General features: G+C 56.2%; 8 protein-coding genes across 8 annotated transcripts; 5 read left to right on the top strand and 3 right to left on the bottom strand.

Moving 5' to 3' along the window:
• Positions 1–12: 12 nt before the first annotated feature.
• L226DRAFT_521370 (P-loop containing nucleoside triphosphate hydrolase protein) lies at positions 13–5093 on the top strand (the record flags this gene model as incomplete). Its single annotated transcript, XM_067678696.1, has 23 exons — positions 13–399; positions 554–627; positions 678–1018; positions 1075–1253; positions 1303–1473; positions 1530–1638; positions 1679–1912; positions 1934–2000; positions 2048–2137; positions 2174–2319; positions 2375–2514; positions 2579–2656; positions 2713–2925; positions 2988–3196; positions 3252–3453; positions 3519–3688; positions 3736–4057; positions 4118–4237; positions 4296–4348; positions 4400–4485; positions 4578–4660; positions 4681–4877; positions 4943–5093. The coding sequence occupies 23 exons, from the start codon at positions 13–15 to the stop codon at positions 5091–5093; spliced, it is 3822 nt and encodes a 1273-aa protein (XP_067538435.1).
• A 659-nt stretch (positions 5094–5752) lies between these two features.
• On the top strand, positions 5753–6595 carry L226DRAFT_334283 (uncharacterized protein). Its single transcript, XM_067674026.1, has one exon. The coding sequence runs from the start codon at positions 5851–5853 to the stop codon at positions 6421–6423; it is 573 nt and encodes a 190-aa protein (XP_067538434.1). The 5' UTR covers positions 5753–5850; the 3' UTR covers positions 6424–6595.
• A 1755-nt stretch (positions 6596–8350) lies between these two features.
• L226DRAFT_458792 (nonribosomal peptide synthetase 12) lies at positions 8351–12425 on the top strand (the record flags this gene model as incomplete). The annotated part of the gene is made up of 18 exons (XM_067675467.1): positions 8351–8882; positions 8935–8988; positions 9040–9128; positions 9185–9284; positions 9341–9358; positions 9418–9486; positions 9541–9599; positions 9660–9886; positions 9955–10048; positions 10112–10153; positions 10207–10242; positions 10302–11035; positions 11090–11142; positions 11196–11281; positions 11340–11498; positions 11558–11747; positions 11807–12193; positions 12256–12425. The coding sequence occupies 18 exons, from the start codon at positions 8351–8353 to the stop codon at positions 12423–12425; spliced, it is 3099 nt and encodes a 1032-aa protein (XP_067538433.1).
• A 417-nt stretch (positions 12426–12842) lies between these two features.
• Positions 12843–14545, bottom strand: L226DRAFT_568849 (uncharacterized protein; the record flags this gene model as incomplete). The annotated part of the gene is made up of 11 exons (XM_067684219.1): positions 12843–13127; positions 13186–13223; positions 13280–13341; positions 13398–13524; positions 13607–13665; positions 13718–13791; positions 13859–13912; positions 13962–14070; positions 14127–14213; positions 14268–14463; positions 14518–14545. 11 exons carry the CDS (start codon positions 14543–14545, stop codon positions 12843–12845), a joined length of 1119 nt encoding a protein of 372 aa, XP_067538432.1.
• Positions 14546–15322: 777 nt separating this feature from the next.
• L226DRAFT_334043 (uncharacterized protein) lies at positions 15323–15932 on the top strand. The gene has a single exon (XM_067674023.1). It carries the CDS (start codon positions 15376–15378, stop codon positions 15832–15834), a length of 459 nt encoding a protein of 152 aa, XP_067538431.1. The 5' UTR covers positions 15323–15375; the 3' UTR covers positions 15835–15932.
• L226DRAFT_532625 (uncharacterized protein) lies at positions 15544–17282 on the top strand. The gene is made up of 2 exons (XM_067680296.1): positions 15544–15834; positions 15950–17282. The coding sequence occupies exon 2, from the start codon at positions 16031–16033 to the stop codon at positions 17171–17173; it is 1143 nt and encodes a 380-aa protein (XP_067538430.1). The 5' UTR covers positions 15544–15834; positions 15950–16030; the 3' UTR covers positions 17174–17282.
• A 507-nt stretch (positions 17283–17789) lies between these two features.
• Positions 17790–20436, bottom strand: L226DRAFT_334087 (uncharacterized protein). Its single transcript, XM_067674024.1, has 2 exons — positions 19961–20436; positions 17790–19907 (listed from the first exon to the last, which is right to left on the bottom strand). Exons 1-2 carry the CDS (start codon positions 20202–20204, stop codon positions 17911–17913), a joined length of 2241 nt encoding a protein of 746 aa, XP_067538429.1. The 5' UTR covers positions 20205–20436; the 3' UTR covers positions 17790–17910.
• Positions 20437–20592: 156 nt separating this feature from the next.
• L226DRAFT_458145 (regulatory protein ral2) lies at positions 20593–22572 on the bottom strand (the record flags this gene model as incomplete). The annotated part of the gene is made up of 5 exons (XM_067675428.1): positions 20593–21549; positions 21609–22156; positions 22206–22344; positions 22404–22445; positions 22504–22572. 5 exons carry the CDS (start codon positions 22570–22572, stop codon positions 20593–20595), a joined length of 1755 nt encoding a protein of 584 aa, XP_067538428.1.
• Between the last annotated feature and the right edge of the window lie 558 nt (positions 22573–23130).

Here is a 23130-nt window from a genome sequence, read left to right as displayed (position 1 = left end):
ATACTTGCCGACATGGCTCATCTCGACAAGCTTGCCATCCGTGGCATACGCTCCTTTGACGACAAGAATATCGCTATCATCGAGTTCTTCTCCCCTGTCACGGTCATTGTCGGCCACAATGGCAGTGGCAAGACCACGATCATCGAGTGCTTGAAGTACGCGACCACAGGCGACCAGCCCCCGAACACGCGTGGAGGCGCCTTCATCCATGATCCGAAGATGGCGAACGAGAAGGAAGTGAAGGCACAGGTCAAGCTTAGGTTCTATGCTGCGAACGGAACAAGGATGCTCGCCGTGCGGAATTTGTCCGTCACCATGAAGAAGAATGGGGCGCTGACGATGAAGACATTGGAGAGCATTTTGGGGCTGGCTGAGAACATGGAGACTGGCAAAGGCAAGGTACGTGTGTCACAGCGAGATGCGGTTTCCGGAGTTCTCAAGGGTGGTCCAGCGAGGGGTCATCTCTACCAAGTGTGCAGAGATGGATACCGAGATCCCGCACCTTCTGGGTGTCTCAAAAGCTGTTCTTGAGAATGTCATATTTTGTCACCAGGAAGATTCGTATTGGCCACTGGCGGAACCCGCTGCACTGAAGAAGAAGTTCGACGACATTTTCGAAGCCACGAAGTACGACCTTGAACCTCTTTACCCCTACTGTGCATCTAACTAGCTTCAAGGTATACCAAAGCGCTTGATAACATCAAGGCTCTCCGGAAGGAGCGTGTAGCCGACTTGAAGGCTGAGGAGGAGCGTCTCGTATCCCTGTCCCGTGAGAAGGAACATGCCGACAAGCTTAAGGAACGTATCAAGGAGATGAACGAGAACATTTCTGCCCGTACAGCAGAGTACGAGGGACTCCGTGCTGCATATGAGCAGCAGGTGCGCTCAAATCAGATCCTGAACGACACCGGGAGCAAGTTCCGTGAGATCTACGTCAAGGTCGACCAGCTCACTCAGCGGAAGGATCAGTGCCAGGAAGAACTGAATCTTGCGAAGGAGAACTTGCAAGAGATTCCCGGTATGTGGCTATGGCACGTTCTAGGCGAGATGTACTGACGAAGGCACGTATACAAGGGACTGATGAGGAGCTGTCGGAGCGCCTCAGAACACATGACGACTACATCATGAGCCAGAGGCAGAAGCGGAAGACACAGGAGGCGCACCTCGAGGACGCTGAGGAGCAGATCAAAGCTGCACGTTCCAGTCACGTTGAGCTGATGGGCCGACAAGGTCAGTTGCTCGCGGAGGAGCAGGTATGTATCATGCTGCCCGAGGCTGCACACACATTGACATCTCGCAAAGCTGGCAGAGCAACGCATGAACGAGCGAGAGGATCTCGTTCGTGAACTTGCGACGCGTTACCACATCAAGGGATTCGAGCAGTCCCCACTTGACCGTGAACAGGCCTCTCAATTTCTCGCGGCGCTCAACGACGTAAAGCGTCGCCAGCACACCGAGACGGACAAGCTGCAGGTAAGAGTTTCTTGCCATAGCTGTTATCTCAGTAGAGTACATGATGATCTTCTCAGGCGGAAAGTCGTAGTAGCAACGAGGAATATAACATGAAGTCAAGGCAGCTGCACACGGAACTTGAGGGCTACAAGCAGGAGAAGCGCAATCTGCGTGACCGCGTCGTACGTGCAGTACCTGGCTTCCCTGCATTTACTGGTGCTCATAGTTATCCAGACCACGCTCCAGAGCAAGATTGGCAGCGCCGAACGTGAGGTCGACGCGGCCCGTGTTCTCACCTCCCGCCTCGCCGAGCTGAAGGCTGACATCGAGGAGAAACGCCGTAGGCTGGATAGGGCTCGACAGGAGATCACCTCTGCAGGATTCGACAAGAAGATTACAGAGAAGAACCAAGCAGGTCTTGCTCTGGAACAGAGGCGGGATTCGTTGAACACTGAACTGCGTGCGTTGAGTCTGCAAGCAGACAGCAGGGCAAAACTCGACCTACAACGCGGACAGATGAGGGCCAAGGAGAGCGAGATCAAGACGACGTATGTCACAGCTATATCCATGGTTGTACAGTGCTAATCTCTACCAGGATCGAGCTTTGCAACGCCAAGTTCCGTAAGTTGGTCGGAGTGGATGCACGTCCGGAGAGCATGGAGCGGGAGCTTGATCGGGTCGCTCTGTAAGTTTGGGGTATACCGTATTGCTATGGTCTCAGATACCTGACTTTTGACAGCGAGAAGGAGCGCGAACAAGCTGAGCTCGAGGCTAAGTCAAGCGCAGCTAACAAGGAACTTCAAGCGGCGCAGACCAGCGTGTCGAGCTTAAAAGCTCAACAGAAGGCTAAGCAGGAAGAGGCTAAAAGTAAGCGTTCACCCATTCACGCTTCTCGGCGCGCAAACTTAGGGCGGATGGATAGGTCTTGAGAAGCGTGTTGAAGCTGGCCTGGATGAGGGGGAATACAGTAGCGTCGAGGAGGCCGTCGATAGCGCGAGCAAGGAAATTGGTGTCCGCAACGAGTTGGGTTTCTCGCGGACAGATGCGGGGCTCGGCATTGACGTTGTTTGACAGAGAACTCGGGAAGAACGCCGGGACCCATGATGTCTACCAACGCTTCCTTCAGCACGGCAAGAAGGAGAAGAACTGTCCGCTCTGTGCGCGTGGCTTCAACGACCAGGAGATGGCCACCTTTGAGAAGAAGGTACGTCCGCAGGGCTTCTTGGTAGCATTGTCGCAACCTGACTCGCTCTTCGATAGATCCGGGAGGCAATGAAGAAGTCCACGCCCGAGGCCATCAAGGAGTTGCAGAAGGAGCTCCAGGACTGGGAGTTGGAGCTCAAACGGTTACAGGATTTGGCTGTTCTCTCGGCGGCCCATAACAACCTCGTGTCTTTCGAAATTCCCTCCCTTGACGAGCAGCTCAAGTCAAAAGAGGCAGAGATCCCCGGACTGTTAGCGGAGGCGGAGGCGGTGAGTATTCATCCTGATTCACGGACCTGGCTAGCAGGCTGACCGCCTTTCGACACCGATAGGCTTCAGAAAAGCTTGCGGAAGTGACAAGGGAGCTCAAGGAGATCATTGGCATGCGCCAACACGCAGCTTCGGTGTCAAAGGCACAGAAGGACATGGTTCGCCTCCAGCAGGAAGTCGCGGACCTCGAGCGCAGCCTGTCTGATGCCGCCGGCTCTGCCAAGACTGCAGACGATGTACAGCAGGAGCTTGACGAGCTCACCATGGAACTGTGCGCTGTTCTCAGGAATCCTCTACCGTCCAGGGCACGCTAACCATGACCATAGGCGTGCCAACGAACGCGAGAAGCAACGGCTTCTGACGGATCGAGATTCCAAGAACAGCGCATTGCGGACGCACGAGACAGAGCTTCATCGGTTGGAATTGGAGGAGAGCGAATGCCGTAACCAGCTCCGGGACAAGGACGAACTGGAACGAAGAATTGAGGAGATGAAGACAGAGATCGCCGCAGCCAATATACGTCTGAAGGTACATGCGCTTTCGGCGAATATATTTGTATCCGTTGGGCCTGCTAACGATATGCGGTATACTAGGATCTCGATTCACGGATAGCAGATGCACAAGCCCCGATCGAGAAGCTTGAGCGAGAGCACAAGGAACTCGAGCGGGAACTCAATGCCAAGATTTCGCAGGCCCAACAAGCGTCGCAGGATCTGAACATGAACGCCGACAAGCTTGAGACGATGAACAAGTGGCTTGCGAAGTAGGTCTTAACCGACTACATATATTGCGGTTGCTAACCTTCTGCAGGAATGGCAAGGAGAAGATTGCCCGCCGCCTGAGGGACCTTAACGAGCTCATCGAGGAGAAAGAGGCGGAGGTCCAGGAGCAAGCCCTCAAGCTGGAGCAGATTCGCACGAAGCTCGGCGAGATTGACAGAGAGATCAATGAGGCAGGTGTGACCATGGCCAACCTCCGCGAGAACCTCCGATTCCGGCGGCTCAAGCGTGACCTGGCGGCGACGGAATCTGAGCTGAACGCCATTGACATGGAAGAAGCTGCCAAGGCAAAGCGCATATGGACGGAGAAGTGGAACGTTGAGAAGCAGAAGGAGACCGATTTGCAGACCAAGGTCGGTTCTGTTCGCCGAGCGGGCCATTAGGCCACAATGCTGACCGCGATTGACCATTAGTACGCGCACATTGGTGGAGAGCTGAGCTCATTGCAGGCGCAGTTGAAGACGTTCGAGACCGACATGACTGACTTCAAGAACATCGGCAAGAGGTACAGGGACCAGCTGATCAAGGTCAAGGTGAGTGTCGTCATATAGACCTTCTATCATTGGCTCAAAGTCGCTGACAATTCCGTAGATGTCTGACATGGCTAACAACGATCTTGAGAAATATGCCAAAGCATTAGACAAGTGAGTGTGCCAACCGTTTGACTGGCATCGCCCTGTTCACGTCGTCGCCAGCGCTATCATGAAGTACCACTCGCTCAAGATGGAGGAAGTCAATGACACCATGCGGCATCTATGGAACAAGACCTATCAGGGCACCGGTACGATGACTTGCGTAGTTCAACCGAAGTTAGAGTTTGACCCCCCTAACCCTGCTGCTACGCAGACATTGATGGCATTAAGATAAGTTCAGATAGTGAGGGTGGCGCAACCAAGCGGTCGTACAACTATCGCGTAGGATCTAAGGTTCCATGGTCTGCGATCTGGGGTGCTCATGTGTTTTCTTTCCTTACCAGGTGGTCATGACTAAGGACCAAGTCGAGATGGACATGCGCGGCAGGTGTTCAGCTGGTCAGAAGATGCTGGCGTCGATCATCATTCGACTTGCCTTGGCGGATTCGTTCGGACAGAATTGCGGCATCCTTGCTCTGGATGAGCCCACCAACGCCCTCGATACGGAAAATATCGATGCTCTCGCAGCCAGTCTGGTCGAGTAAGAATAGCTCTCTCGTCATGCCGTCCGGAGTTTATCCATCCATTGACATTTGGGACGTGCAGCATCATCAACGAACGTAGAAATCATGCCAACTTCCAGCTTATAATCATCACCCATGACGAGAACTTCCTGCGGAAACTAGGTCAGAACGACGTGATGGAATACTACTGGTTAGCATGCGTCCCACCGAGTTCTTGCCGATGCCAGGGCTGATTGTTCGCAGGCGTGTCTGTCGGGACTCGAGGCAGAAGTCGATTATCGAGCGACACAGATTCGGGTAGTCCCCGGATTGTCATCGGTGTGGACCCTATTGCTACGTTCAGTTGTCGCGATGTATCTTTGCTTCTTTCTATTTAGCTTTCGTCCCGCGCCCGGATCCCAATGCTCCGGTCCCTCTAGATACACGTGCCATGTGTGCATCGTTTACGCTTCGATTTCGAGAAGTCGTGCAGTCGTCATTCATGCATCTATGCTGTGACCGCCCGGACGTCTGCTACCGCCGAACTCTATCCGAGGACGGACGCAGTATGGCGTATGCTCGCTTGCTCTGAAGGCTGACAATCTGAACATGTCCATGTGGTCGTCACACAATATCTGGCAGCGCACCTGCCCGAGAAGCTATTCCTCCTGTGGGATGCGGGAGTTCCGCAGTAAGGCGGTAATGCTGCTGTTCTAGATAGTATCGGCGACCCCATCGTGGCGATAATCATCGCCATATACCTCAATTGCTTCTGTCGGCCTGCGGACCGAGTTTGGATATTTGGACACGGCGTGGCGGGAGTGCAGTAGAATCAATAGGGAACGCCAGGTGTGCAGTCGTCCGTAATTCTTCAGCGCGAGCTTGTGACGGAAGACGTAATCCGCAGAGTACGGGCCCTGCCTTCAGCGACCGGAGTCTTCGCCAAATGCGACAGCTGTAGTGGCCCGTTATACCAATGCCTGAATAGATGCTGTGAGTAAAATACAGAAGATGCAAATTGGGGATGCTGACAGAACGCAAATTGTGAATTCTACAGCTCTATGCATTTCCAACCGTCAGACTTCCACCCGCGACCAGCGGTATGCTCGTAACGCACGCCATGGCCGCTCAAACTCCTGTCAGAAGTGCAATGGAGTCAGAGCGTCCCGAGCTGTCCGAGTTGTAAAAGCTTGCCGTAAGGCGGCATCATGGCCTCTATTCTTCACAGCGTCCAACGGGCGGGTGTGCAAGAGTCAGCGCTCGGCCCCCGACAATTTGTTGAAGGCGGACAGTCGAAGCAGAGTCTGGCGTAGACAATGCCAGCGAGTGGGCGGTGCGTACCTAGCACAAATGGAGATGATTATTTTGCAAAGGAGCTGCGGCGCTGAGCTTGATGCGGGGACTCGACTCGACTCGACTCCTCGAGGGATAGTACTCACAACGAGTAGATACCAACCAACTGCAGCGAGCTACAGGTTCGGGTGCACCGGCGTATTTTCTCACTCAATTTATGGAGAAAATTCCGTCTGTAATAAGGGACGCTTGGGAAGGCCCGCTATGCCTCTAATATGGTGGAGAGCATGAGTGCCGCAGCTTCGAGAGATCCTCCGCCTCTTGGAAAACTGATTACAAGCACCAATAGTGCCATTCCTCTAGATAGTTGCATCAATACTGAAAATGCAAGCGTACTATCTGACGTACAATTCGGAGAAACCACTTCTGGCTAGGAGGAGCTTCCTTGGAGCTTCTTGCAGCCAACGCCAGCGTCGCTCGAAGCGCCCCGCAGACAGAAGCTCTGCATTCAGTCGTCCGACGGTCGCACTCCGGTATTGTTCCAGCGGAATGGTCTTGTCGATGTACGGTATGAAGCATGGCATGCATGCGTCCTGTCGTCGACGCTCGCGTCGTGACATAACCGAGGATAGTTCGGGATTAAACAGAGTTTGGAGCAGGATGGCACCGATGATATCTGTTACAACCCACCTGCTATAAGATCCTGCGTTGCCCATCCACGCACGGGATGCTTCGACCTCCGAGCTCCTCTCCTCTGACCACGACCCTTGTCCTGCGTTCAGTATACACGGCGACGTTGACCGGTGGTGAGTAAGAGATGGTTGTGGAGTTGCAGTCTTGCTGAGGACTTCCAGGGCGCTTGCGCCCGTCTAGAATCACCACCCGCCGTAGGCTCCTCATGCTCAGCGTACGGTGCCTTCCTCGCGCAACCATCAGGCTATTGGTCTTCCCTCGCCTCCACTCCACACGCCTCTCTTGATGCCTTCCATATGCCTCTGCAAGATAGACAAGTCCAGGAGGTGGCGCAATGGAAGTGATTCCTTGCGTAAGGTATGCAAGCCTCGCTGTTCGACGTGTCCGACGTCTTTCGCGATCTGCGGGATCCGGGGTGAAGTGACGTGTCTAGCAGCCGGCCGCAGCAATCATCTTCCTGTTCATTGTCATCGGCATTCAGCCCGTGTATCTACGTGAAGTCGTTTCAAGACAATCTTACCTCCTTTACCCGTCGCGGTGCTGAAGCAGGATACAGTCTGTTCCATGGGGCGTGTGCATCCTCGGACGCCGCACTGCTGCGAAGTTGAGCCGAGGATGAGCGTGGTCCAAGACTAGCTCGCTACGCGTTCACGATGACAAGGTGTCGTGCTAGTCGCTGTGCAAGGAGCTTTCCGAGACGTCCTGTTACACGAGACGCCATTCGTCAACAACCTCATGCCATTGCCACGCCAAGCCCTGGGTTGAGCGTTGGCGGGGTGAGAGTGTCAGCCTATAGTGAGTTATTCGTGCGTGTTTTGGGGGAATCTTCGGCTTCTCATCATCCGGACGAATGCTGCTGACGCTGACGCAGGACGTTCCAAATGGATCGCACACACAGAATAGCACCGCGACTTGGGAACAAGGGATGTGTTTATGGTAATCTACCAGGTTTATCGTAGCACATTTCCTGCGCACATGGACGTCCCCCCTCCGCTCGCCGAAATCAAGCCCTCGAGTATCTGCCGTCGATGCTATGCGGCCGCTTCACCGACGATGCCGGCAAGGCGCCTTCCTTCCCTAGTGCTTGACTCCGGACCCCCACATGTTCCTTGCTCCTTCGAACACTTCCTTGTCTCTGGCCCGGAAACAATCATCCCCCCCGATTTAATCTACCCCGCCTCACTCAGACTCGCAATTCAGGCGTCCAATCTTCGTGCCTAGCGTATGGCTGATCAGCTGTTACTTCACTGAATCTTCGCAATTCTCGCTCCTTTTACGACACATGCTGGCGTCGTGACGGGCTTACGTCGGCTCAGCTGTCTGCGTGATGAGTCCGTTACTGGCGGCAGAGGGTGCAGCATGAGGATGCTGTCCGAACCGCGGCAGGAGGGGCTAACTCCACAACTTGCGCAGTCTATTCGGCGAGGTATATAATTCAAGTGGGCTTGGGCATTCTCCTCCTCAAATCCCTCCTTCCATCGGACGCGTCCTCCGGGCTCAGGAGCACTGCTGCACGATTGTCGCCATGAGTCTCCACCCTCTCTCACTCGAGGACCAGCAACGGTTCAACCTCCTCAGCTACGGAGCCCGCCACCGCGCACCCTTCGACTGCGTTCACCACGCGTTCGAGCACCACGCCACCACTCAACCGAATGCGGTTGCGGTTGAACACCTCGGCGATTCCATCACGTACGCCGAGCTCGATAGGCAGGCCAACATCCTCGCGAACCATCTGCGCGCTTCCGGTATTCGCCCAGGCGTGCGCGTGTGTCTCCTAGTCCAGCGGTCGATTCTCATGGTCGTTGGGATCGTCGCTGTCTTGAAGGCCGGCGGCGCCTACGTTCCCCTGGACGGTGCTATAGTCACCCAGTCAACGCTCGAGCACGTTCTGAAGGATTCCGAGGCGAAGCTGGTGCTCACTATGAACGAATACGTGCACCGGGTTCCTGGGTCTCCTGCGTTCTGCCTCGAAGACATCGCAAGTCTACCTCAGGTCGTCTCCAAGCCAGATGACACAAGTGCTCCCACGGATAGCATCTACATCATCTACACATCCGGTGTGCCAACAATATGCATCTGAAAAATGGCGTTGAACTGACATTGCCTCAGGTACTACTGGTAAACCTAAAGGGGTTGAAGTCATGCACGGAAACGTCACGAATCGTACGTTCAAGCGCTCTTCTGACGCTCGGCGTCCACTGAGATCAAATGCAGTCGTCTGCCTCGAACCTGGAAATATTGAGATGCGCCCGGGGCGCAAAGTGTCTCAGCTCCTGAATGTCGCCTTCGATATGGCTGCCTGGGTCAGTCCGCATACATGATCCTCTGACAATTATCTTACCCTTTGTCGGTACTACAGGAGATCCTCGGGAGCCTCAGCAACGGATGCACTCTGTGCGTCAGAGGCAAGTCATCCAAAGAATGGCGCGCCGTCATGAAGATGGTGGACATTGTCATTGGTCAGTGCATCTCAGGACGTTCCACCTGCCGAGACTGACGTAGAGGATATTTTCAGCGACGCCAAGCATGATGGGTGCGTGTTGACGAAGATTGCGCGTGGGGACGACTACTCAACTGCGCGATTGCTTCTAGCTCCTCATGACCCCGCAGACTACCCCAACATTAAGGTGGTCGCGACCGCCGGAGAGCCCTGTCCACTACGTATGACCTCTACTGCGTATGTCTTCCCACTCCGCTCATCGCCTTCGTTCGCAGCTCTCGCGGAGAAGTGGGCGCAATCGGCGCATTATTACAACTGTTGTGGTCCCACGGAAGTAGGCCGCTCTCACGTCCGACTTCGCCACGCTCGCGTCAATCACTGACCCGCCGTGCAGGTCACTATTGTGAATACAGTGCATTTGCACGCAGCGGGCACTTTCCTCACGATCGGGGGGCCGGTTCCCAATACGAGCGTGTATGTCCTGGACGACGACATGAAGCCCGTCCCTGTCGGAGAACCGGGCATCATGTGGGCTGGCGGGGCATGCGTGAGCAAGGGTTATGTCAACCTCCCAGACAAAACGTCCGAGCGTTACATGCTCGACCCCTTCGTCAACGATGGGTGGGTATTTCTCGTCCCACTCCGCCTGGAGCTGCGCAGTTCACTCATGATTTCCGTCCGCCCCATAGGAGCTATATGTTCAACACGGGAGATCTGGGGAGGTGGCGCGATAACGGGGAGCTTGAGCATTTGGGCCGCGTCGATGACCAGGTCAAAGTCAAGGTGCGTCAGTCACGTTCCGCGAGCTAGAAGCATATCCCGCTGAGCTCCGAGGCTGCTGCGCAGGGCTTCCGCGTGGAATTGGATGGAGTCTCTGCGGCCATGCAGGTAATGTGTTCTTCTGGCTCACTGTATCAGATGTTCTGACGTAGTTTCCCTAGACCTGTGCCACAGTCAAGAACGCGACGGCATTGCTCGTACGTCATTAGAGGATTTTATCCTGATTCCATCGTAGACATTGACTGCATATGTTCAGATTGAAGGCGAGCTGTGGGGCTTCTTGACTCCGGTGACCGTGAAGGTCGAGCCGGTCACTGCAGCAGCTTCCCTCATCCAGCCGTACTACGCCGTACCGACCCAATACATCACAATGGACGACTTCCCTTACACCAGCAATGGAAAGATCGACAAGCGCGCCCTCCGCCAGATGGCCCTCGACAAGATTACTAGGGAGAAGGCCGAGAAGGACGCAGTAGCCATCGTTGCGACGAAGGCAGAGTTCTACAGCCCCTCTGCCTATGACAGCAAGCTCCTCGCCGACATCCTGTCCAACCTCTCCCAGCCTCCTCCAGTCTACAAGATGGGTATCAAGGAGGACGCCGGTGCCGGTACTGTGATTACTGTCCAAGAAACAGCAGGCTCTACACCGGCTTCCTCGTTCGTCTCCGATATCACAGAGAAGGGAGAGGTCTCATCCGCTCACGAAGCCGGGAACTTTTGGGACGGTTACTTGGACGACGAACTCCCGGAGAAGACACATGGCCACTTCGTGCGCAATGTACGCCACCAGATCTTCTCTCTCTACCGCAGGTTCTTCGGCGTGGTCTTCGTCACAAACATGGCCGTCTTCATCGCGACGCTGGCGAAGGGTGGCGCTAACGCACAAGAGCTCGGTCTCATTGTGGTGGCGAACCTCTTCTGCGCGATTCTCATGCGCCAAGACTACGTGATCAACGCGTTCTTCACAGTTGCTTGCGCAGTTCCGAACACGTAAGTACCACCTTCCACCAGCTTGTTGGACATCGTTTGACCGACCACTTCCAGTTGGCCACTTGCTATTCGCCGAGTCGCAGGACGCGTGTACCACATTGGTGGCTGTAAGTGCTCCATGTCGATCAAGCTCCGAGGTACACTGACTGTTGCCCTGAAGTCCACTCTGGCTGCGCTATCAGCGGCGTTGTGTGGTTAATCCTTTTCACCGTACAAGCGACCAGAGAGCTTCTGAACAAGCAGCAGGTACCGAACTCTCATGCCGTGATATGCTGTTTATAGCTCACCCCAAGTGCCATTGCAGACCTCCGTTGCTACGGTGGCGATAACTTATTTCATACTCATGCTGTTGATCGGCATTGTACTCTTCGCTTACCCCAAGGTCCGCACTACTCACCACGACGCCTTCGAGCGCACGCATCGCTTCCTGGGCTGGACGGCCACGGCTTTGGTCTGGTGCCAGGTACGCAACGTTTCAGGTGGTGGATGTACCGCATGGTACTGAATGCTGTTTTTCCATAGGTTGTCCTTCTGACGAATGACTACCGCGCCCCGGGCGAGACGCTGGGTCGCGCCCTCGTCCATGCGTCCCCCTTCTGGCTGGTCACGGTTATGACGTGCTCTATCATCCTTCCATGGTTGAGGCTGCGCAAGGTCCCTGTCCGCGCAGAAGTCCTCTCAAAGCACGCCATCAGACTCTACTTCGATTATGGTACGCAACTTCTCTATCGCCTTTACGTGCGCCGATAAGGGTTCTAATTCCGTATCTAGTGACCCCGCGTCCGGGCCATTTCACCCGTATCTCAGACAACCCGCTCATGGAGTGGCATGGCTTCGCGACTATCTCGGAGCCAGGGAAGACGGGCTACTCACTCGTGGTCTCGCGCGCCGGAGACTGGACGAGCAAGATGATCGAGCAGCCGCCCAAAGAGCTCTGGGTCCGCGGTGTTCCATGCTACGGCGTGCTGCGAATAACCCCGCTCTTTCGGCGCGTCATTTTTGTGGCCACTGGAAGTGGCATTGGACCGTGCGCCCCATGCATCCTCGAGCAGCGCGTTCCGATCAGACTTCTTTGGACGTCTCCCAACGTGCGACAGACATTCGGTGACGAGTTCGTCGACGCTATCCTTGCAGCGTCTCCGGGCGCGGTCGTCTATGGTGCGTCTTCCCTATTTGGATCTGCGTCATGCCAGTGGCTGATGCTGACGCCTTGGATGCAGATACCCGCAAGCACGGCAAGCCAGACATGGTGAAGCTGACGTACCGCATGGTCAAAGAGTTCAATGCCGAGGCCGTGTGCATTATCTCGAACCAAAAGCTCACGCAGAAGGTGGTATACGGGATGACGAGTAGGGGCATCCCCGCGTTCGGTGCTATCTGGGACTCATGATCTTAACGACTATTATGACGAAGACGTCTGTATCATTACAATCTACTCTATCTATCACACCTGTATAATACGAGAATCGGATGTTGTACCACTAAGGTTATTCGATGACGTGTATTACCTCTTGCGGGTCCGGAGGAACGTGATCTTTCGCTCGCGGTGCGGCTATTGAATATTGAATGAGCACGGTTCGAGTTCCTCACTTCCCTGCAAATTATTGTCCTCAACCCTTTCTTCTCTAATTGATGATGCCATAGGACACTGGGAGAATATATCGATACACAAGGAGCGGAGGGATTAACATGCAAGGCGCATGCCGTCAGAAAGGACAGTATGTACTAGGGTAAAATGAAGACGACGGAACACACGAGAAACTCCCAGAGCACACTTTTCCCACGCACCACGATCTACGTTCACATTTCAAGCCCTTCGCAGGTCGTTACCAGCCAAGAACGCGTCTTCTGGCCTCTTGATCACCTCGACTTCGACACCAGTGAGGTGGACCCGTGCCTTGTAGTAAGCGTGAAGCGCAGCGAGGCGGGCTTTCTCGCTAGCGTCGCTGTTTGTTCGCTCGAGAAGGTCGCAATCGAAAGACGGAAGGGGCGTGGGGCTACGCTCGGGGGACGCAGTGCTGTACATTTCACGACGACTAGCATTCCGGAAATGGCGGCGACTCAGTATGTTGGCCCATACGCGCAGGACGTCCTGCAAGATCCCAATCAGACAATCTATCAGAAAGCAGGATGATCCAAGTAAGACATACGGGCTGAGTAGCGAACACAAGGAAGAATGCCATCCCAACTTAAGTGAACAGGTCAGTATAGTTGCTCGCTGGGGGCAGGAAGATCGCAACTTACTGGAAGCCGCCCACATGTCCGGAACGATCGATCGGGCATTGGCCACTGTAGCAAGCATCACGCTGCAAGCCCTTTTCAATACGTACGCCATCAATTGGGACAGGGTCTCGGAACTTACACAGTGCCACAGAGGACGTATGCAGTGAAGATACCCGCGCGGATTGTGAGTTGCAGGTCGATTACAACGCTCATACCGGCACGCCGGAGGGCCGTCCAGTTCCGAGACAGCATGAACATAATGTGCGCTGGAAACTCCAGACGTCAGCAACCGTGTCTCGCCTTCAGACAACAGACAACGATGCAGCGGGTGAGACGTTGACGACTCACCTTCGAGAGCCGCAGCGATGAGGCACACCGTGGCCGTGAAGAGGCCCATCACATTGTTGCTGCAGGGCGTATGAAGGTGCCGTTCATGAACGAATGGAGGGGTTGACTTACTACAAATCCCAGTGTATGGAGCAATAGAAGTATCTCCGCGCGCGATCTACTCTGTCCGCATGTCTGACGGCATACTTTCCAACATCATGTCAATCCGACGGTCAAGATCACGATCCTAGAGACCAGTGCTGGTAGGCTCACCTGCAAGCCGACGACGGCGAAACAGATGTACACGATGTATGGAGTAGTGACAAGCTATCGCGGGGATGAGTACGCGGAAAGCCGAGCCGAGCAAGTAACTTACGCATACAGTGGTCAGACGACCAGTTTGTGCCTTCTGTCCCAGCCGAACCTTTGATGGCCTGAACATTGACCAGGTATAATAAACGAGCGACAAGGCTGCAACGGAAGCCCTAGATGAATAGAGTAAGAAATGAAGCTTGTGGAGGTTTCAGGAATGAATTGTTACATTGGAGGCACGGATGCAAGGAGGGCAGATTGAGCGATGCATAAATCTTTGGGGGGTTCAGGACCGACGTGGTGGCCCGTGTAGAAACTGGAAATAACTCTAGGGCATGCACTCTAGACTGGGGCAACAGAATCGACTCACAGAAGGGAAGAGACGACTCCAGCTATGATCCACGTACAACAGACGTTGATCACTGTAGGATGTCGTGATACTGAGCTAAAGAGGAGGAAGGTTGCGACGAGTAGGGGAAGGAGGACGTGATTTCCCGCGATCTGGAAGGACAGCCAGACAGTGAGGTCGGTGGGTGCATTGGGGCCAATTTCCTGAGCGTCAAGGCCTACGCAAGTTACATGATGAGATGATATGGTGAACGTACATAATCATGACTTACGCTTGAACTGAGTTGCAATGAAGCTCATGTTCGAACTGGAGGATATGGCTGAAGTTCTCGAGTTTGCACAGGGACCTCTCGAGGGACGCGGCAGAAAGCAAGAGGGCCTCGCAGTCTGCCTGCAGTCTGGTGGCGTAGAAGAATCCAAGCCAGGAACTGTCGGTCCGGTTGAGAACGTAGATTAGTGCACGCGAATTTAATGAAAGTGAATGCGCAGGTGCTAGAATGCACCAGAAGGGCGCAAGCGCATGAAGGAGCGGAGAAGGGGAATGATTATGGGTAATGGAGAGCAATAGCAAGGGCAAGGGGGGCGCAGTTAGGGCATCTCGACCTTACATAGTGAAGCCCATAGTACACTCGTGCGGGAGCGAGCGCAGTTGCGATGAACGCGGGTCATGCCTGGGAGGCTGGGACGCGATATCTGGCAACTGGTGACGTGAGTGACGGATGGAAAGCATTGGGCGCTGCAGCTTCGATGTAGGGCGGTATGCGACCACGTCACCTACCCACACAGAAACAATTCATGATTACTCTCCCCGAGCACGGCTTCGGCCTGGCGGTCGTCATTGCTGTCCGGAAACCATGAAGCCGACCTTGACGAGGGTGCGGCAGATGCGCTGGCCAACGCGGCCGAGATTGGAAGCTCAGCGCAGTCGACCAGGAGGATTCATACAACCAGCGACTTGGCAGCCCGTAGCGTTCCTCGTAGCACAAGCTCTGCGTGAGCGGGGCGCTCGACACCTACAGTACAAAGAACGGAGGTGAGTAAATCCGAGGGAGAACACGATGAAGACGACAGGCGCGTACCTCGTAATCATTGAAAGCTATCTACCATTTCATACAGTGAGTAGCTCAACTATGCATGCACATACAGTACCTCCCCGAGGCCTGCCACACGAACCTGCTGTCGCAGTAATTGAGATCCGTCTTTGGTCCGCTGCAGAACCAATTGTCATGGTCATCAAACAAATCGGCACGTCTCCAATAACCACGCATGTTGAGTTGTGTACTGTAACAAATGTGCGTGTCTCGAGTCTCGACGACATCAACGAAACACGATCATGGACGGGAATGAAGCAAGGCATGGGCGCTCGAGCAGCTCGAGGTGGCTCTCGACCACCACCACCCTCGGTCGGTGACTGTACCTTCCTCACCTCCAAATTCAATCTTATCGCGCCCCATCCTCGTTCTATCACGAAAGGACTGCATACGACCAAGATTTACGAAGTCGTTTTGATGATTGGAACGTACTCGCCACACCGAACTGGCCTCACTCAGCCCGCCGAAGCACCATCGCATCATCAAACGCTAGTATAGGTGTGTGTTGCAAATACCTTCCTCAAGTCAGCTCTCGAAAGCTCAGCCTGTGCGTCTCGATTGCTCTGGTTTCACCATCCTCATCATACTCGTCGCCTTCCGTTACGTTCCGAAGATAAGAGCCATATAATCTCGCACTCGGAGCAGGCAAGCCTGAGCCTCCCTCTCCCCTAATTCTACCCTCGGATATTCCCAAATGGCCGCATACTACGCCCAACGTCCTCCATCGTCGAACCCGCGGCCTTCTGCCTCCAGGGAGAACGGAGAAGGTGCAGAGCGCGAGCGCGCGAACTTGACGTCCTTGAACGTCATTTCGCCCGACCACTCCATATACATCTTCCCTAGCCCGCCCTCTGCACCACCGAGTCCCTACCCGGCAAGCCCCGGGTCCTCACTCTTCTCCCCATCTACCGACTTTGACGCGTCTGAGCCTTTCTCCTTGGGAGTCCGTTCGCGCGCCTCGTCAAGTGCACCTTCTACCGCAGCGTCAGCATCTCCCGCAGGTGGGGACGTCGCACTCACACGACGACAAGCCGCGCCTCTAGGAGACGACGAGCTCGAGATAGATGTTGAGCTATGGGAACTCAGCACTGACCCAACTGTCGACATATCCGAATCCGACTCGAGCTGGGTGCTCGAGGACGAAATCGACCGTGTTGGTGCCGGAGACGTCGACTTTTCCTACATGAACGTCCGCCGGAACCACAGGTTGATCTCGCCGCGCTCTTCGGACGTCCCGCCATACTGGACGATGCGTCGTCGCTCGCGCACGCACTCGCGCATACGGACTATCAGTAGCCTGTCCTCGCCCCTATCCTCGACGTCTGCTCGACGACCCGCGCCGCACCCTCGCATCCACATCCCTCTTCTCTCTTTCTTCTCCTCGTTGCTGTCTATCGACATCGACGATCCTGCCCTCCGCCTCCTCACGCACGCCGACCCGGGCGAGTCCGAGTCCATCCTATTTCCCGGTCACACGACCGCGCAGCTGCTGACCTCGGATGACGCGCAAAGCCGCGAGCGCGATAACGAGAGCGATGCGAGCACGGACGTGGACAGCACCGGCTCGCACCCGGAGGAGGAGGAACAGCCGCATGGGCTTCCGAAGCTGCTGCTCGCGACCATCTCGGACCAGTCTACCGTGGCGTTGCGCTCGCTCCGTGCGGGACTCGCTGTGTACATACCACATTCGCCTGACGTCGCCCTACCATTCACGCGTCCGTCGGAACTGTTCGGACTGTGGCGCGTAGTCGGAGAGGTTTGTGCGCGGAGTAGTCAGGCATGGAAGGAGGTGTGGGGTGCTCGGCGTGCTGACTGGGACGATGTCGTGCGGGATTGAGAGTTACCGTGACGTGTTTGTTGCTTCTGGATTTTGGTGTTTATATGTTGTACGATTCGTAGGTTATAGCCGACAGGGCATGCCAAATACCAGTCCCCCATAATGGGCTCAAGACGATCCATATGGATGCTGCATGTCTGGATACGTCACTCTCAATTTGTGCCTCGGAATGTCTAGACGGTAGGCCAAACACACCCGCGCGCGGTGGTTTACGATATGTGTAGCATACAACTCCAGGTCCTCCGACACTTGAAAACGATGCTGGCACAGATGCATAGCATTGCTAGAACACAACAACAGGGTGCAGTCGGAACGGAACGAGCGGACGTAGCCACCCTATTGTATGTAGGTCAACGGTTAACCAAGCGCATGACGGCGGATTGTCTGGAATACAAGGGGGACGACGGGGTAAAGGGAACGAGGGGAAGGTAGCAGCACACTAGCCTACAGATAATATATCACCAACTGCGCGCGAGCTCGTACTAAAGCGTCACAATATGCACAATTAGAAGCCAAGGCGAAGGTGTATGTATGTATGTACGTACGTAAGTAGGTATGAAGATTCATAACCAAGTCAACCAAGTCCGATATCAGGAGGGAGGGCCATACAGAGCACAGGGCACAAGCGAAAGGGACGAGACGAGACAAGCAAGAGAGAGGGATCATGCACACACCAGAGAACCGGGGCAGGCCGTCTAGAACCACAACACGGGACCGCAACGTCAGCCGTACGACGCTCAGAAGTACGAGATGCCCTCGTACATGCCCCCGCCTTCCTCCCAGGGTTTCTTCGACTTCTCCTTCACCATCGTGCTCTTCTGCGCCTTGGCCGCCTCCGTGCGCCGCCGCTGCTTCTCCGCGAGGTCCTGTGCGAGGCGCTCCGTGCGCGCCTTGGCCGCCTCCTTCCGCAGCCGCTTCTCCTCCGTCTTCGAGTTCCCAATCTCGAGCGAGGTCACGCTCTGGTTCGGCAAGTGCATCGAGCCGCTCTCGGAGCTCTTCTTCGAGCTCTTGTCGCTGCTGCCCTTCCCAAAGATCTTGCTCAGCCCGACCGCCTTCTTGATGCTCTTGTGGCTCGAGCTGCTCGACGTTGCGGACAGCACGGGCGACGGCGGGACCGGCGGCGGGGGCGGGATCTGGATCTTCTCCAGCTTCTGCGTCTTCGCCTCGGGGTGCGCGAACGTCGGCGAACGGGCAGTCTGGAACGACGCGGGCGTGTCGGGCGTGTGGGGGACGCGGAAGTCGGCAGTGTTGGCGGAGGAGAAGTGCTCGCTCGAGTAACTGTTGTGCAGGTTCCCGAACGGCGACTGCATCTCGCGCGCATACGGCGACTGCTCCTCGTCGGAGAACGTAGAGGGCCGTGAGGCCATAAACCCAGACCGTTTGTCTGCGTATGACGAGGACGACCGGGGCTCTGGTGCGAAAGGCAGCGTGCGCTGCATCGACGGGTGCGCCGAGCGCGTCTGCTGCGCGTACTGCTGCTGGTTGAACGGCGACGACGAGCTGATATCGAGCACGGGGGCGGACGACAGAGAAGGCCCTGCGGGTGAGATCTGCAGCCTCTGCAATTCGGGCATACGACGGCTCGGTGGCGGGCTCCTTGGGGGTGGAGTGCCGCGCATCTCCGTCCTCGACTCGTACCTCATAGGGCTCCTGAGATCGCTCCTGGAATCGCTCTTGTATAGGGAGTGTACAGGGCTGCGCATCTCGCCACGCGAGTCGCTCCTGGGGGACTGCCTGCGATCCTGGTACGCAGACGGGGCGAACGACTGCGAGGAGCGCGACTCCTCAAGGCAGTCGTCCAGGTTAACAACCTCCGTTGCCTCGGACGTGTGGCGAGCGTGGCCATGGCCCTCTTCTGAGTGAAGAGACTCCTCGATGATGCCGAGCAGCTTGTTGTTCGAGTTCTGCATGGACATGTGTGGGGACGACGGCCCGGGCGCATCAATAGGCGAGTATGACGACGTCGGGCTGGTCGGCGGCGAGCTGAGGTACGCAACTGAAGACGTCCTGCTGAGGCTGGGCGTGCGGAGTGAACTGTACGACGTCGACGAAGACAGCGACCGGCTGTCGTCCAGAGGCGGCATCGGCAGCGAGCCGCGCGGGAGGTGGAGGCTGCGAAGGCCGTGCTGCAGGAACGGCGCAGCGAGCAGGCTGGGATCGGGGAGGTCGTCGCCGAAGTAGGACGCGCCGTCCGAGTCGGTGTAGATCGAGCCCCCGATGGACGACTCGCGCTGGTAGGACGAGTATAGCGAGGACATCGTTGAGCTGACCGACCCGCGCGCGGGGTTTGGCACGGGGGCGTCCTCGCCGAACATGTCGGAGAACGATTCGAGCTCGGCCATAGGCGGGCCCTCGGGGATAGGCTCTTCCTCTCCTACCCCTGCTTCTACGGCAGGAGAGAGCATCTCCGCAATCGCAAGCAGGTCCTGCTCCGTTGACAGGGACATGATGCTGTACGGACGCGGGCTTGGCTTGATCACAGGAGAAGGTCCCCGTGCAGGTGACATACCGCCACGGTCAGAACGGGCATCGCGTGAGGACGAAGACGAGATGGTGTCTGAGGACGCCATACGCCTCGGCCGAGGGACAGGCAAGCTTTTGATTGGTACGAAGTCGTTGTCCCCGAGGGTATCCAGCGAGGCGAGGGTATCGAAAGAGCCAGGCCGTCTGGGACGGCTTTGAGGCTGCTGGACAGGCGTGCTGGGGAGCGGAACGGTCGGCGGAGGTGGACGAGCTGCACACGCTACTTAAGCATACGTTTGTGGAGGAAATGGGAAATGCACGTACCAGGAGCGACATGGGACGACGTCGACTTCGGCCTCACAAGGTCCATGTCAAGGTAGTCGTCCTCGTTCAACGGAGGCAGCGCCGCAGATACGTCAGAGAACCGCTTCGCGTTGAAAGTCGAGTTGGGCGTAGACAATCCCATGTTGGCACCTGCAGGGAGAGGTACCTCTTGGCCAGGAATACCGAACTCCTGCAGATCCGCTAGAACCGCAAGCGGTTCCGAGTCTAGAAGAGTACTACCCATCAGAAACCGCTCACATGGGATTAGCGTTAGGGTGAAACGCACCCGCTAGGTTGCGCGCGAAGCCACGGGTGTTAGAGTTGCCGCCGTCGCTCGCGCCGCGCATGTACGATGCATCGGACATGCCGCGTGGTCGCGCCGCCCCAGCGGGAGCATCCAGGCGCCCATTCCCGCCACTGCCAGCGCTGGCGTCGGAGTTCCGTCCACCTCCCGCGCCGCCATCCTTGTCGGCCTTTGAGCGGGCAGCCGGTCGCTTCTGGGAATAGGCCTGTGATAGGGTTAGCAAGGACCTCAGGGACAGGAGGGATGTGGCTTACCATGACGACACGCAGTGCGCTTGAATTCAGAGAATTTTACTGAGCATGTGCATATCGACGATCTAGATTGGGACTCACCGAATCTGGAGGCTCCTGCAGCTGCATAGCGTGGAAACGCCATAGATACCTACGGACGTCGCGTAGCTCAAGGCACGATGCATCGCATGCTTCACCAACGACTGCAGGTGGTTCAGCTGGTACGTGCTTGATAGGAGGAGGAGCTGGCTCAGCACTGCAGGCGCATGTTGTAGGGGAGTGATCAAAGACATGGAGTAGAAGTACTGCATGAATGCAAGAGTGATAGGGTACGGTTCAGAGAGGTTGAACGAGCGTGCGGTGAGACGGGGGTCTGGCCGCTGCTCCTGACGGTTCGCGGAGGGAACCTCGGGAGGACCCATGTGTGAGGAAACCACGGGTAACGCCTCGAGAGCCCGAGTCGCAGCTTGCAAGAAGATCTTGCGCTGTTCCTTAAACCATGGCCAGCGGTCTTCGAGCAGCTTGCGCGATACCTTGATTCTCCTGCCATCGTCGCAGATAATCTCAAAGTCGGCCATCAGACCCTCCTCCAAGGCCGCGAGGCCAAGCTCTTGCATAGGAATGTCAAGCACCAAAGGCGGCGGCTGATATATGCCGAACGCCTCCAGATCAATGCAAGTGACATGGTCCCAGCTGAGGAGGCGACGGTTGTAGTCTTCTACGAGATTGCCATGCCTGTTTCCAAAGACGACAAACTTATTGGCGCTCGCCCAGAGACAGCTGCGGAACCAAGAACCAGACGCCAGAGCGCTGCCGGGGTCGATGCGCGACCAAGTCATGTTAATGAGATCGAGTGCCCAGATTGAGAACGATTGGTAGGTCTGCGACAGATATGTTCCGGCAACGATGAAGAAGGTGCCAAGGATCGCTCCAGTGGGGAAGCGAAGACCGGGCGGGAAGGAGGTCCCGGTCATGGCGCCCGAGCGGTCGGAGACTGTGAAGTCACCGTCGGAGAGCGGAGTGAACACCTCCAATTCTCGCTGGACATCTGTGAACTACAGATGAAAAGACTGTGAACATCATGTTTCGACCATAGGAACCATCAAGAACTCACATTGTAGTTGCTGAACAGGAAGATGTCACAAGGGAAGTCATCCGTGGGTGCAGCGGAGTACGGGAGGTGAATCAAGGCGTCGCTCTGCGTGGCGTTCGGTGCAGCGGGGGCCTTTTTGTCAATATTGAAACGTGTTCCTGGCTGGCCGAGTCGCGCGGAGGATTGTGCGCCGCGCAACTCGTCCTGGGGAAGACGGACGCGCTGGTCCGAAGTGACCGCAACACTCCGGTAGGTGCCGCAGTGTCTAGGATAGTCGCGGCGCTGGATCCAGGTCTTTGATATCAGGTCGAAGATGTAAACATCGTCGAGCCAGACGTTGGCGAGGTCCTGGCCACCAATGATGAAGAGACGGTCAGCGGTGACGGATGAGAGGTGTGCATAGCGTGCGTTCGGGAGGAGGGACGAATCAGCAGAGATGGGCGCAGCGGGCAGCCAGTGCCTAGTGTTGAGATCGAAGAGACGGACGTCGTTGAGAACGCACAAGTCCTCTGGGTTGTCCGACTGGGGCTTGATTGCCATCCCACCGAAGATGATGAGGTGATTCCGCCCTGGACAGATGGTCAGACACGACTGGTGGGGTGCCGTAAGGATACGTACAGGTGTCCGCGCTGTGGAAGTACCGGGCCTGGGGGATATCATCTTCCGGAGACTGAGCAATTCTTTCCCATCTGAAGTTCTCGAGGTCGAAGACATAGATGTCTGATACCATCTTCCGCTCGGAGACGAGACGTCCGCCCTGCGCGCGGGGAAAACTAATCAAGACGTGTCACCAACGTGACAGAGGATGGTACTCACGTAGAGATACATTTTGGACCCGACGACCGTGGTGGACGCGCCCTACGCGTGCGTGCGCGTCACGTCCGGGACTTGTGTGCACATGCGACTTGGTACTCACCACGAGCTTGGGGGGAACATCTCCGGTTGTCTTGCGACAGAATGCGGTGAGGTCTGAGATGGGATACATAGTGAGCCCGGAGCGAGCGGGAGCAGACACCCGCGACGGGGCCTCGAGGGAGGGGAGGGGGACAGGGACAGTCGGGGAGGGAAAGGACTCGGACGGCAGGAAAGTAGGCTCGTTACAGCTTATGGCAATATGAGCATGCTCGGGCGGGGTTCCAATTCCTGCCGCATTTGGACACACGATCGAGATCTCTGATCTCTGGGATCACACCCTCTTTCGGCGGTCCACTCTCCCGGGGCTCGCAGCTCCCTCAGCCTTGCTCAGCTTGCTCCCAGCTTCACCTTCTCTCCGCCACCGCCGCCACGCCTGTCTTCGTCGTTGCACAGCGTGTACGCTTCCAACAGTCTCGGTCGTCCAGCACTTGAGCCCTACTGCATCCGCACCGTCAATGTCGAGCTTCCACATGCCAGCCTCACTCTTTGCACACTAATCAGCCTGACAGTGATCGCATGGCCTCGCATGTCTTCTCGAATGCTGCAGTGGCGCAACCGACACGCTCGGGCTGATCGTTTTTCTTCGCCCTCCGGTCACACGAATGCGCTTCTAACCTCATCGCTCTTC

The sequence above is a fragment of the Lentinus tigrinus genome (genome assembly GCF_003813185.1).
Source record: "Lentinus tigrinus ALCF2SS1-7 unplaced genomic scaffold L226scaffold_6, whole genome shotgun sequence".
Taxonomy (NCBI): domain Eukaryota; kingdom Fungi; phylum Basidiomycota; class Agaricomycetes; order Polyporales; family Polyporaceae; genus Lentinus; species Lentinus tigrinus.
Note: the sequence above shows the minus strand (reverse complement) of the source record. Positions and strands in the feature narration are given on the sequence as shown.